The following is a 14825-nucleotide window of genomic DNA, read 5'->3' on the forward strand; positions in this document are numbered from 1 at the left end:
TCTTCTCTCTCTCTCTCTCTCTCTCTCTCTCTCTCTCTCTCTCTCTCTCTTTCTCTCTTTCTCTCTCCAATCCACATGGTCCTTGGGAGGCAGTAGAATGCAGTGGTTAAGCACTGAACTCTGGAGTCAAGCATCCTGATTCAAATGCCAGTGCACTTTGGGCTAAATGACCTAATCATCTGAGAAATGGGGACCTGTCCTGACACTTAAATGAGTTAATACATGGAAGGTGCTTAAAACAGTACCTGTCAGATAGCAAGCGCTCAGTAGGTCATCAATAGTCCTCCTTGCTGGCTTTTTGTTGTTGTGAAATACAGTGGGGCCTTGACTTACAAGTGTCCTGACTAACGAGTTTTTCGAGATATGAGCCATCTCTCGGCCGATTTTTGCTTTGAGTTGCGAGCTAAAATTCGAGTTACGAGCAAGCTTCAGATACCCCACCACTAGTTGGCGCAGCGAATGTCACAGTGAATGCCACAACATCAGCCCAGCATCACGTGTCTCACTCGTTCACTTTATGATTTGACATATGAGTAATTTGAGTTACGAGCTCCATCACGGAACAAATTAAACTTGTAAGTCAAGGCCCCACTGTATGTATAAAGGATGCATTTTATAAATGTCCTTGGGGCCACTCTGGTGCTCAACAAAATTGTCTCAATGCAGGAATGGAGTGAGTTGGGGAGGAAATGGGCTGATTTTGGTCACTCTGTGAGCACTCAGCACCCGGTCATGCTTCCCTGACCTCACAGCCACACTCTAGCCAGAGGTCCAGCCTTCCGACTCTCAGGAGACCACTTGCTGCACCCCAGATCAGAGCTCTGAGTCGGTATTAATCCAAGGTGCACAATTCTCTCTCACTTTCAGCTGAAGTCATCGGGGAAGGGAGGCGAGAAGCAAGGGGCCCCTCAGCCCAGGGCCTCAGTCTCTGAGGGTATCTCTCACTTCCCCAAAGGGAACTGCATGAAACAAAAAGCACAGGGCTGGGTGGGCCATGCCGCAGAGGGGAGGCTGATGGAGGGAGGGCCTGTTCTCTCCTCTTTCTTCCATTACCATCACTCATGCGTTCCTTCAGTGACGACTCACTGAGCACCTACTGTGTGCAGACCCTGTCCCTGGCACACAGCCATGAGTTAGACAGTTGCTGTCTTGGAGGAGCTTCCAGCACAGCGGGAGAGACAGGCCAGAAGGAAGGCAACAACTGTGCAGCAGGACCAGGGTCTGCAAGAGCCCCTAACCCAGGAAAGGCTTCCCATGAGCCGGACCACTCCTTCCACCCTTGGTCCTTTTTCTCAGGAGCCTCCAGGAGGACACAACAACTGAAGGTCACAGATGCCATGGCTGTAAAGCAGCAAAACTCCCTCAATTCCCACACTCCCAGCTGTGGCTGTGCTCAGATGCCACCGCACCAATGGCGGCGGCAGCTGCGCGGCAAACCTGTCGTCCTGTCACTCTGGGGCCGTGTGCATGAGAAGCAGATTTGGACACGCTTGGCAGCTGCCAGCCAAGGCACCGGCAGAAGGCCTGGGCTCCTGGGATGGACAGCAGCTGTCAGTTGGACCCATTGGCTTTCCTCTTTGGATCTCCTCCCAAGTGCATATGACAAAAGCAAGAAAGCCTGGCTGCTAGGAAATGGTCTTATTCTCATTGCATCGGCTCTTTCTACTTCCTCCTCAGGGAAGTTCCAGACTTGTGGCCCACTTTGCAGTCTGGGTATTTAAAGAAGTGGGCACTCTGACCCACTTCTTTTAACTTTCAAAATTCAGCTTGGAGTCACCTCCACCAGAAGCCTTCCTTGACTCCCTTCTCCAATCAACTGAAGAACATCTTTTTCCTAAGCCATCAAACTGACAATACATATCAATAGTTTCCCTGGAGTTCAGTCCTAATTAGGCTGTGGTCCTGTAGTGGACAGAAACTTTCATTTCTATAGCCTCCACACGTAGCAGGAAATCCGTCTAATAATCATAAGTGCTCAACACTCATTTGTTGTTAGGATGAATAAACAAATGAGTAAGGCATTTGGAGGGGAGGGAGGCCTTTACAGCTCTCAAATGCTCTCCAAGTCACCTAGTGGTGAGGCCCATGGACTCTGGAGCCAGGCAGCCTGGAACTAAATGCTGGTTCTTCCACTTACTAGATGTGTGACTGCAAATAAATGATTTAACCTCTTTAAGAGCCTCAGTTTCTTCATCTGAAAAAAATGAGGACACTACAATTGCATACCCCATAGAGTTGTTATAAGAATTAAATGAGACAGTGCATGCAGAGCACTTAGCATGCCTGGTGCATAATAAGCCCAGCTTAAATGTTAGTTAAAATATTATTACCACTATTATTATTACCAGTAGGTTTCCATGCCTCAAAAAATTGTTTCATGTTCTCCTTAACTTCACAACATTCAAACTCCAATCAATCTCTGCTATTCCCTTTGGAGGAAATGCTTTTGTAACTGTGCATGAGTTAGCTGACAGTATGGAGCTTAGATCATTTAGGATGGGGAAGGACGTTAAATCTCACACTGGGATTTAAGGACCAGTTTTGTAAATGCAGGAATAAAATGACAACTAAGCCAAAAGTGAGCCAGCATGACTGCGCTCCCCAGCCCCTCGGAAGTAGGTTAAATGAGTGTCCTAAATCTCTCAGCCGGGTAATAACTACTGCATAAGCAAGCCTGCTCTCCGCTTGCCTGTCCTGGGTCCCAGGGGGGTGATGACAAAGGCACACAAGCACAACCTTGGTAACAGCCTTTTCCCAAATAGAAAGTGGCCAACTGGTATCTAAAAATGAAACCAAGCTCTGGGCAGGGAGGGAGGGAGGGAAGAAGCGGGTGGTAGGGGGAGAAAGCATCTTTTCAGAGGGAAGAGCTTTTACTTGTTGCCGTAGTCGATTTTGGACGTGACTTTCTGCTTCAGTTCCTTCAGCTCGTCCTTGGGCAGCGTTCCTGAGAGGAGCTGGGACCGCCACTCCATCAGGTCGTACATCATGGCCTGCACCTGCAGGAAGCGCTCCTTTTTGCTGGCCTAGGAGACAGGAAACAATCCCAGTCACCTGTGCAGGAGGTACCCTTCCCCAGCTACAAAAGGACTGGGTGGTGGTCTTAGTCACTGACATATACCCCCTCTGTCCCCGGGCCACGAGGGTTTCCCAAAAGCAAAGGTAATAATCCCAAATCACTTCTCAATTAAAGAAAGGATGATTTCTGACTTATCCCAAAAGATGCTTGGGCAGGAACACCAGGAGCAGCTGCTGTGAAGGGGAGCAGATTTTGCTACCCCAAAATATGTCTCTTTGACATGAGGACTATTTCAAGCTAAAGGCAATCAAAAGCCAACAGATTCAGGAAACGCTCTTTACCACCCCCTCAACTGCCTAAATTTACACTGGAAGGAGGGCCTGTACCAGGAAGAGAGCTCTCACCATACATACCTTTGTACCTAAGCAACTTATCTGCAGAACAGGGCAACCTTTGTTTTCCAAAGCTCTCCTCTGCCTTCCTGTGAATGACCTTCCTCCACTTTGTATTCCCAGACCCCTCCCCTGTCCTGAGCTCAGGATGTTCTGGAAGCCTCCGTCACCTGGCTGCCTTTTGAGTCTCAAACCTTTGGGTCTCCCATAAGTATGACATTAAATTTGTTTTTTTCTCTCCTATTAAGCTGTCTTATATAAATTTAATTAGTAGGCCACCCAAAGAACCAAGAAGAGAAGATGAGAAACTTTCCCCAGCCCTAGAGCTCGGGCCCCTTGAAGGCTGGGAACTAGGGCCATATCTCTGGTGATAAAGGCCCATTTCTAGGACAGTGTTTCCCCAAGTGTGACATGCATACAACCTGTGGGATACAATATGGCTTTTAATGGAACAAAGACACCACGCCAAATATGATGGGCCTCTACGGTGATTCTCCTCCTGTCCTGTTCAAGCGAAGGAGAAAGTTGCAGCTTCATGTAATACGTCTCTAACCTCTCTCTAACATTGGTTAATTTCTGTTTTTTTAACAAAGAGAGAGAGAAGGTCTGTGGCTCAAAGCTTTTGGCAGGTACTAAAGCAAGCATTTAATAACATTGTTTTCAATGTTATTTATTTGAATGATGTTCTAATGGTGCCAAGTACTTTTAGCTTTCCATTTGGGAAAGCATGTGTGCTATAATGAAATATAGTTTTGGTGCTTGTCCCAGGTCTTGGCACAGCTCATAAGATACTTAGCATTCCCTGGGTGATAGATAGGAGTGTCTTTTCTTATTCATAATGAGCTCCTTTCGACCAAGCCTGAGTTTAGGCTAATGACATGACACTTGGTAGTGCCCCTAGATAACCTCTGGATGGGGGCTGGATGCCATAGGAACCAGCCATGTTGTTAGAGAGTTGGAATTTTAAGCTTCCCTCTCACCTCCCCACTCCCAATCTCCAGGGAGCTGAGAGGGGCTAGAAACTGAGCTCAATCACTAATGGTCAATGGTAGAATCCATCATGACTATGTAATGAGACTTTGATTAAAACCCTCCATAACAGGGTTCAAGGAACTCCCCAGATGGTGAACAAATTAGATTTGCTTCAATATAGGGATGGTGGCACACCATGGGAAGGCGTAGCAACTCTGTGCCCACTCCCACCCCAGTGCCTTTCCTGGGCATCTCTTCCATGTGGCTGTGGCTGTGGCTGTTCCTGCCTTGTATCCTTTCTAATAAAACAGTAACCATGAATACACCTCTTTCCAGAGCTCTCTGAGCAGAGCCCGAGGTGGGGTTGGGGAGGAATCATGAGAACCCCCGAATGGGGACGCAGGACTTGTGACTGGCATCTGAAGTGACAAATCTTGCAGGGTTGAGCCCTTAAATCTATGGCGTCTGACACTAACTCTGGGTAGTCAGTGTTAAATTGAATTGAATCGTAGGGCATCCAATTGGTGTCGGAGAATCAGAAAATGCTAGAATGAAATAGCTTGCTATACAGTTCCTTATGCGAATCATTTCAGTTTACTAAAAAGGGAGCCAGTTTAGGTATTAAGTACATGTTACATAGATGGTGTGGAAATAAGGCAAGACTCACGAAGGCGATACTGGAATATTGGAAGTTTAAGGAGCTGTTTACTAGGGTCAAGGGCACGATGGACTTGCTGTCAAGGATTTCTCCAGGGGAAACACGAAGCATCCCTGGTGCATGTGTATGAGATGTTTTCAAAAGGGTAGTGGAGATGAATAATGATCCACGTGAGCCTCAAGTCCACTGTGGGTCCCCCATGCTTTCCTAACAACTGTCGGGGAACTTAAGGAACTGGAGGGATCGATGACCATAAATTATGAAATATCCACGTGGGAGTCAACATTTATGACTGTAAAAGTAAGTCTGCAAACCATGTGTGTACGGCAACAGCTGTGCAGGTGCTGTAACAAATATGCGGGGAGCCGTGGTTGACATTTTCACTCACAGCTGAATGGTTTTCTTAGCTAATTGCTTTCATTAGAACTTCAGAAACATCAAAGGAGGACTTCAAATTAGATTCGATTCAGTACAGGGAAAACAGATGCAAAATGCGCTCTTTGTTTTTCCAGGGTCAGAGTTTCCTCATAGATCTGAGGACAGCAGCCATTAGTTAATTAACATAAGAGAACAGTGTTTCTGAAGGTGTTGTAAGCAGACCAGGAAATCAAAATCCCCTGAGTTTATTAAAACGGCAGAGCCCCATTGAAGTAAGCTTGAGATTGTAAGAGCTCTCAAGGTGATTCTTTAAGACACTCAAGTTTGAAAATGTTTGCATTCGTTTATAAAAGGATCACGCCAGACCCCCATTTATTATGACTCCATCACTAACTGGCTGTGTGGCCTTGAGAAAGTCACCGAACCCCTCTGGGCCTTGATGTCCTCGTACACTGTGTCCTACTATATCAGTAAAGCCCCCTTGCCCTGTTCAAGGCTAAATTCCACATTTCAACCAAACAAAGACTGCAAGGAGCGCCCATCCCTGGGGACGGGGCTTGGAGTCTCACCACGTAGAGCTGTTTCCAGATGCTGCCCCATTCCCAAAGCGTCGTTGTCACTTCTTGTGCCAGAGGAATTTCTGCAGGAATGATGTTCTCAATATTTCTATTGAAGGCAGGAGAGAAAGCGGTGTGAAATTGGGACCCAGGTGCTAACAAGACAAAATGCTGGCCAATTTGCATGAAGCTGCAGTTGCTGAGAGGGTCCTTGCTGTGAATTTGCTGTCCCCTCCAACAGCCACACCAATTACATTATGCCAATGCAAGAGGCTTCTCTTTTAATGTCCTCCTTCACTGGGGTGGGCCCTTCAAGCTCATTATTCACGGTTAATTTAATTAGTACAGTCCAAAGGCAGTTGCCAATGAAAAGTCTGATTCTCCAAATTTACTGATACCCACTCAGAATCAGACCTGAGCAGGAATCAATTTCTATTAGATGAGGGAAAGGAGCCACACAAATAAACACAGGCACGAAAAAGACGGATCACATCCACCAAGTCATGCTTTCAAAGAAGACAGGACAGAGACACCCCATAAGCCACCGAAGGCCAAGCCTAGTGAAGAATGGCAAGTACCTTCTTTTTTCAATGGTCACTTCCTTGATGTGGATAAAGGACTTCGGAAAAATGCCCTGTTGGAAATAAGATAAGATAACATAGCTTAATATACATAACGAAACATCAAGTACAATAGAATGACACATCCCCACAGAAATAACTGACCCCAGGTCCTCATGGCTTTTACAAAAGCCACTACTGGAAAAACTCTCAAACTTTAAAGGAATAACCCCAGCATCCACAGAGCAAGGGCTGGATTCTAAATCCACCCATTTAGGTCCAGGTCTCCTCCAGTTCTCCGTCAGTTCTTCTAGATCCCACAGTAGCGCTAGATTTCAAAGGATGCTCCAGCCCCAGGTGACACATGGACGCTCAACGTTATCACATGGGCAAGAGAGGGGTGCTTGAAGGACTCACTCTAAGAGAGACAAGACACTCTGCCTGGCCCCTCTGTGCCCAGTCCCCCTGCACAGTCATGAGCAGTTGGAAGGTCAGGTCCTGAGCAAGCGTCTCCCTGGCTGCAAGTGGACTCGTTTGATTTGAGGTCCTTTTCTCCCTGGTTTTATCTGATTGCTCTTTAGAGAGCAAAGTAGGCTCATGCCTCCCAACACACCACTGTCAGGGAGGAAGGAAGAAGCATCTATTGTTATTTCCTTCCTCCCAAAGCTTGGCTCAATTAATACTAACAGTTTGTCAATTACTCGGAAATTCCTTCCTAAATTCAACCAATAGGCACAGGAGGGGCATCTGCCACTGCACTAGACACTGTGCGAGGTGTGCAGAGGAGCAAAGCAGGCACCTGCTCTCGTGGAGACGAATACGGTGTAATGTGAGGCTGGAACAAGGAAACTCGCCAGCCCTGTCTCTTCCCTGTCATGGCGATACAGAGGTGAGGAAATTATGAATGCCCGAAGCACTCTACAGGAAAGCAGTAGATCAATTTCAAATAAAAAATGCACAGTACCATGGGGATCAAGGAAGGGAGAAATCAGATATGACTGGCATATTGGGAAAAGTTTCAGGGAGGAGAGGGCTCTGCAGGTTGGCCTTGAAGAATGAGTGAAAGGGGAAGTTGAGGCTCCTGAGTACCAAGTTGTAGAGGTGGGAAAGCACAGGACACAAGGAGGGAGGGGTGGAACCTGTTTGCTAAGGAATGGCAGGTAAAGATACCCAGTATTGTCCCAAATCAGAACAAATTCATCTTACCTGTAACATTTTGTGCTTTAGGAGGTATCCCCTATACCAGTCTGCAAAGAGAAAACAAAGAAACAGGTCTCTCATCTATTCTCACAAGTCGATTGCTGTTATTTTTGTTGGGGTGTGTGTGTGTGTGTGTGTGTGTGTGTGTGTGTGTGTGTGTTGTTTGTTTTTAACTAGCAAAGAAACTCCTGCAAACTGCTTTGGACCTTAGATACAAATCAAGTCAGGAAGCCCCTGGGCTTCAACCAGCTGTTCGTTGCCAAGATCTCCAAAAAACATCTACAAATACAGGAATTTCACATAAAAGCAAGTCTCCTCCTTCTTTTGAAAAAAACAGGAGGTTCCAGCAGAGATGGCCAGCGCCCTCCCATGGCCACAGCTGGCTGGTGGGGAGGAGCAGCTGGTCCCTGAGACAGAGCAGGTGCCTCCAGCTCACTGGCAGCCACCCAGCCCCTCCCTTATCTCCATCACCTGCTGGGTGCCGTGTCCATGTGCATGTTTCAGCCTCGGCCTCAAGGACATGGAAAGGCTAAGGGAGTTTGGCAAACATCCTAAAATAATATCCCAGTTCTAACAGCAGCAAATGACATCTAACTATGATCTGCAAAAGTTAGTCATTACAAAACAGGCAAGTTCAGAGATGGGTAAAAAGATCTTTAAAAGATTCTTCTTTTTGCAGGAATATCAAATGATACAATCAACACAAATCCAAGTTGCACCCAGGCCTCAGACAAAATGAACCTCGGTGTAGCAAGTACTGATGACTGTGATGAGCCCACTGGCCTTTGAAATGAGTCAAGCACAGCCAAGTACTGGCGTTTGTCATCCCCGTAAATGTAACGTGTCTGTCGGGAGCCTCATTAGCAAACGCTCATTCCCAGGCTGACAGATTGTAGCTGAAATATGTTCTCCACAGACTGAAGAGCAGGTCCCAGAACAAACAACTTACAATGCAAAGTCACCCCTCCCGTCATGACACAGTTTGAGGGGCAGGGCTTAAAGAAACTTCCAAAGCCACTGGGACCCACAGTGGCTCCTGTTTTGAGAGGACGAAAGAGAGAAAAAGGATAAAAGGAAAGCAGAAAAAAAGGAATAGAGGTTGGAGAGAAAGATTCTCAGGTTTGGAATTAAGTACCATTCTAAGCACTCTTTGAATATGAAGCCTTTTAATCTTCAGAACAACCATAGGAGATAGGAACTGTAATAATCACCCCATTTTGCAGGAGAGTGGTCTACCTGAGGCACAGAGAAGTAAACTAACTTGCCCAGGGTCACACAGCTAGTGACAGTGTCAGGATTTGAACATAAGCAGCCATCATACCGTGCTTCCTGTTTAATGTAGGAAGGAGAATAGTGGTTGCCTAAGATCTTCATCCTCCCAGCACCCGAATCCCCAAAACCACAGCCCACTAAGCTACTTTCCAGCTGAATACTTCCAGCGGTGAAAACCTGACCACACCACACAGCATGACATTCTATTTTCATGCTCCTCTTTAATTTCTCCATCATTATTGGGAATAATTAGCCATTAATGACAGAGCTTATCCCTTCTGAGTGCTTGCTGTGTGCAAGCAACTATGGTCAAGCTTTTAGTTTTGTTTTGTTTTGAATTATAAATTAATCTTCACAACAATCCTAGAAAGTCAGTACAATTACTGCCTCAATTCTACAGGTGAAAATAGAGAGGCACGGAGAGACTAAGCAACTTGCTCATGGTCACACAGCTGGTGAGTGACGCAACTAAGATTTCAACCCAAGTATCTGACTCTAGAGATGACACTCCAAAGCATTGCACAATAACAGTTCTTCCCCATCCCACCAACTTCGTGTGAGAGCATTTCTGTAATATCACTTGCTACCATTTATTGATGGTTTAATTCATGGAAAGCTGTATGCTAAGTGTTGTACATGCATTTTCTTATTTCAGTACTGTGGGCTAACTATTAACATTCCCATTCTATAGGTAAAGAAGTAGAGATTCAAGTCAATTGATGTACTGGGCCAAATCTCCACAATCAGGGTTCAAGGGCATGTCTGCAGGGCTTCAAATCCAGCCCTCCCAGCTGTTCTGCCACAATGTCCCCTGTGAGATGAGCATAAATACAGATAACTGTCTCTTTGAGTACAAATACAGATAAGGGTCACTTGGTTGCAATGACCTGAATCCACTTGATGGCCAAGGCCACCAAAATCCACCAGAAAGCAGGAAAACAATCAAGGGACAAATAGACCCTGCCCAAAGCTCATGCCCACATCTGCATCTCTGTCACAGGGGCTCCATTCCAGGGACTTTGCCTGCTCTGACCCTTGAGACTCAGTTCCTTGTGCACACTTGTAGGTTTCCTGATTCTCAGAACTTCGGCTCACTCCTGAGCAAGGAGTCTATTGACTTTTACCCCCCACATACACACTCTGGCTCCCCTATGCAAGTTCAACCAACACTGATTGTCCACCTACCATGTACGTGGAGCTAGGTGCTTTCAGAAATAAATCCCAATGACACTTGGCGAGAAGGGCTTATACCATCTCCCCATGCTAGGTGACGAGAATGCGTCAACTACTTCAGCGCTGACATCCCCACCCTGCTGGATCACTGACCTCTGTGACCTTCTGAAGTCAGCTGCCTAATCTGGTCAGCTGTCACCTTTACCCAGCTGTACTCCAAGACCTGAATAGGCAGATACCAATAGTAGGCACACGCACAGCCAAATCCTTGACAACAGACTTTGAGCTTTGAGTCAAAGCAGGCTCAGTGTAACACAGCACTTAATCCTACCCCAGGACTTGCCCGAGGCTCATCGTTCTTTCCGGTTAAATAATAGCAAGGGGTTTTGTGCTAATCCTTCCCATGTCATTGCACTTCTTTTCTTAAATGGAACACTCACAAAGTGCATTGCGGGGGGAGATGAGAAAAGGGATTTTTTTAACCATTCTTCTGGACAATTGTGAGGTGCCAAAATACACCCATTGTCCGCTCTTCCCACATCCCAAATACCAAAATGAAATGTACCTAAATTCTCTAGTCACCTAGGAGTTGCAGGTGGTGGGGAGGGAGGAGAGATTAAAAATATCCCAGCACACCAAAAAGGAATCACAGCCTAGAGATCCAGTCCTCTCTCTGTCACCTCCCGGCAGGATGATGTCTGGTTGTCACCTAAGCCTCAGTTGTAGGCAGTTAGACAGACATGAGCAGAGCAAGGACGACGGGCCAGCTACAGAAGGTCACCAGGGCAGAACACCCTGGACACCTAGTGATGAAAAGGAACTGGGAGAGCAGATATTGGAAATATCCACTTCAAAACCTTGCCCTTGGGATTTCTCTCCCCCCTAGAATGCCTCCGGTTATGCAGGTGGGATTCTCCTGACCTTTTCTCCTCCAGCATGTGGTTGTCATGTGGTAGATGTGGTAGACCCCCACCTGTAGAGAACAAGGGGGCGGGGGGGGGGGGGGTAGGGCTGGAGGCTAACTTCTATGCAGGAACAGAAACAGAACAGCCCCTGATAGGTCAGTTTGAAGAAGAAAGCAGTTAATTCCCCTCCCAGGGTTTGAAAAGGAATCCTAGCCCCTTCTCCCTCTCTCCCCACCTCATCCACCCCCCACCCCCAGCTTGAAATTTCTCTTCGAGTGTACTTACTCTTTGTTTGCTCAAATAAATTTTCTCTAGCGAGTTTGGGTCTTGGCTCTGAATTCTTTTCTTATCCAGAAATCAAGTACTGAGGTTGCTTTGCGTTTGACTGAGTGGGCTGCGGTTAACTGACCTCTCCTTGCATCTGGCCGAGTGAGTGGTGGTGAACTGTCCCGCTCATTGTTTTGATGAGTTCCCTGTCTTCTCCTTACTCTCTGGCCAGGTGAACTCTCTTGTCCTCATGGTGGCTGGGTGAAGTGTGGCCACCGACACTTCACGCTTGAACATTATTTAGGTACCACCCGTGTGATTTTCACACGTGTTTTTTTATTTTCTCCTGTGCAACACAGGAATCTTTTCAGAAAACCTAAAACCCTTCTTGCCATCCCTTTTCGGCGCTGGGTATGATCCGATGAATACTGCAGGTTGTCCTCACAAGATGGCCCAGCTTGGCCGTTGGTAGTGGTTCTCACCTCTGTGCCTCCACTACAGCTTCTGGGGCTGCTGCTGCTCTGGGTGACAGGGGAAACCTTATTGTCACCTTGGAGAGCCGGCGTCAGTTTCTCATTCCTTAAGTCCCTGGTGTCTAGCTGGCTAGCACTCTCCAAGTGTTCGCTGCCAGGCTGACTCTTCTTTTCCAAGTGCGCACTGGCAGGCTGGCTGGTGTTCTCCAAGTGCGCACTGGCAGCCTGGCTGGTGTTCTCCAAGTGCGCACTGGCAGCCTGGCTGGTGTTCTCCAAGTGCGCACTGGCAGCCTGGCTGATGTTCTCCAAGTGCGCACTGGCAGCCTGGCTGGTGTTCTCCAAGTGCGCACTGGCAGCCTGGCTGGTGTTCTCCAAGCGCGCACTGGCAGCCTGGCTGATGTTCTCCAAGTGCGCACTGGCAGCCTGGCTGATGTTCTCCAAGTGCCCACTGGCAGCCTGGCTGATGTTCTCCAAGTGTGCACTGGCAGCCTGCCTGATGTTCTCCAAGCGCGCACTGGCAGGCTGGCTGATGTTCTCCAAGTGCGCACTGGCAGCCTGGCTGGTGTTCTCCAAGTGCGCACTGGCAGCCTGGCTGGTGTTCTCCAAGTGCGCACTGGCAGCCTGACTGGTGTTCTCCAAGCGCGCACTGGCAGCCTGACTGGTGTTCTCCAAGCGCGCACTGGCAGCCTGGCTGATGTTCTCCAAGTGCGCACTGGCAGCCTGGCTGATGTTCTCCAAGTGCCCACTGGCAGCCTGGCTGATGTTCTCCAAGTGCGCACTGGCAGCCTGGCTGATGTTCTCCAAGCGCGCACTGGCAGGCTGGCTGATGTTCTCCAAGTGCGCACTGGCAGCCTGGCTGGTGTTCTCCAAGTGCGCACTGGCAGCCTGGCTGGTGTTCTCCAAGTGCGCACTGGCAGGCTGGCTGGTGTTCTCCAAGTGCGCACGGCCAGCCTGGCTGATGTTCTCCAAGTGCGCACTGGCAGCCTGGCTGATGTTCTCCAAGTGCGCACTGTCTTTCTGGACGACGATCCTCTTCACCTCCACTCTAATGGGAGGGGTGGCAGTACTCCAATCCAGGGCCCCTGGTGGTGTGGTGGTGGACACATTGAACTCTGGGCTCGGTGGGGGATTCAGAGGTTCTCTGCTTTTCTTCCAGGATCCCCAAGTCCCCTGGGTTGTACGGAGGGTTCTGTTGGAGTCAGAGGAGGATATGGGACTTACTTTTATTGTTCGGCCACCGATGGTAAGTTTCATATTTAAGATGCGATAAGTGCCCATGATGTCATTAAATTTCCTCTCCATCAGGGATGATTCTATTTCCTCCTGTTCATACCCCAGTGTCCTCATTATTTGAATTACCTGGGGGTCTAATTGAGTACAGGATGGTTCGATGTAGGGTGTCATTTCCTCCGCCTCCCCCGTATTGACCCAGACGTCTCGCATTATTACTCCAAGGGTGGGTCTTCGGCCGGGGTCGATATCGATCATGGTCTTTAACAGTGTGTGGCACGGTACAGATAGAAAAGACGGAATAGAAAAGTCCCCGCTCAAGATGTGCTCCCTGAGTTGTTCTACAGTTTTGCCCACAAATGGACGGACTCCAGTCAGCATGTTATAGAGCACGACCCCCATACTCCACACATCTACCTTCGGGCCTTCATAAGGCTCTAGCCTGAACAATTCTGGGGCCTTATAGTTGGGAGTGCCACAGAACCTGGTGAGTTTTTCATCCTTAAACACGCCACTAAGCCCGAAGTCAGCCAGCTTTATGTTCAGCCCCATATCCAGCAGGATGTTTTCCGGTTTTATGTCCCGGTGGACGATATGTTTCTGGTGACAATAGTACACAGCCGACAGCAGCTGCTGGAATGGGGCTCGTGCTGCCTCCTCCGATAAAGGACCCCACCTCTTTAGGTGTTGGTATAAAGTTCCGGAATAGGCATATTCCATAAATAGGTATACCTGGTGGTCACTGTTGACCACCTCGAACAATTTTACAATGTTCGGGTGGTTTAGTTCTTTCATACAATAAATCTCTTCGGCCACGTCTGCGGGATCTTCACAGTTGACTATTTTCACAGCCACCTTCATGTTGGTTAGGAGGTGGCGGGCCAGTCTCACTTCTCCAAAGGAGCCCCTCCCGATGTCATCGAGGATGGCATAGTTCCCACACAGCCACTCCACTCTGGCCGATGTGTCCTCAAAAAAATCACACATGGTGATTGAAATGTTCCCCTGAAGGGGATAAGTGGTAGGAGGGGAGCAGGAGGAGGAGGAAGAGGAAGAGGAGGAGGAGGAGGAAGAGTAAAATGAGAAGGATAAGGAAGAGGTAAAAAGAAAAAACCAATCAATCCGACAATCCACTACTAACAACCAATCCAACCAACCACTACAACCCAACAGCTTCCTGGACTCAGCCAGAACCTTATATAGGATTGGCTTGGAATCGCATCACAATGGCGCCTTATGAGGTCAGAGCAAGAAATGGACTCATCATGGTTGGGGATGGACCACAGTGGTTTTCTCTCTTTTTGGTCCCATGATCCTTATACTCTGGGGAAAAATAAAATGACCACAAAAGAGCTTTTTTATAATGCGGAATATTAAAGATTGATGTATACTTTATTAGAAATGAAAATCTGAAGGGAAGGAAGGAAGGAAAGAAGGAAGGAAGTAAGGGAGGAAGGGACGAAGGGAGGGAGAGAGGGAGGGAGGGAGGGAGGGAGGGAGGAAGGGAGGAAGGAAGGAAGGAAGGAAGGAAGGAAGGAAGGAAGGAAGGAAAGTCTGACTTACTCTCATGCTCCAGGTCTCAGTTCAAATATCACCTGCTTAGTGAGCTTCCCCAGTCCATCCATTCCTACCTGCCTCACCCAGCCCATCACGTTTGTCATCTTCATAGCACTGACCACAGTGTGGCTCATTCTTGTTTACTGTCTGTCCTTCCCATGAAGGGAGGAGCATGACTGAAGTGTTCCCTGTGTCTAGCACATGAGTGGCAGGAA

At 47.9% G+C, this 14825-nt stretch overlaps 1 protein-coding gene across 4 annotated transcripts in view; it reads right to left on the reverse strand.

The window, feature by feature from the left end:
• The window catches only part of DOCK2 (dedicator of cytokinesis 2), a 372626-nt gene that overhangs the window by 327893 nt on the left and 29908 nt on the right, over nucleotides 1-14825 (reverse strand). For 2 of the 4 annotated variants that reach the window (XM_070414430.1, XM_070414429.1), the window contains exons 3-6: nucleotides 7740-7780; nucleotides 6552-6607; nucleotides 5986-6082; nucleotides 2875-3023 (exon numbers count right to left, since the gene is read on the reverse strand). In XM_070414430.1, the coding sequence (XP_070270531.1) occupies nucleotides 2875-3023; nucleotides 5986-6082; nucleotides 6552-6607; nucleotides 7740-7780 (343 nt within the window). Of the gene's footprint in view, nucleotides 1-2874; nucleotides 3024-5985; nucleotides 6083-6551; nucleotides 6608-7739; nucleotides 7781-11099; nucleotides 11152-11368; nucleotides 11500-14825 lie in introns of those variants that run through there. The other 2 variants (XM_070414431.1, XM_070414433.1) reach the window with 2 other exon arrangements.

The sequence above is a fragment of the Myotis yumanensis genome, unplaced genomic scaffold (assembly GCF_028538775.1).
Source record: "Myotis yumanensis isolate MYYU_CA2020_CCGP unplaced genomic scaffold, mMyoYum1.0.hap1 SCAF_5, whole genome shotgun sequence".
NCBI lineage: Eukaryota > Metazoa > Chordata > Mammalia > Chiroptera > Vespertilionidae > Myotis > Myotis yumanensis.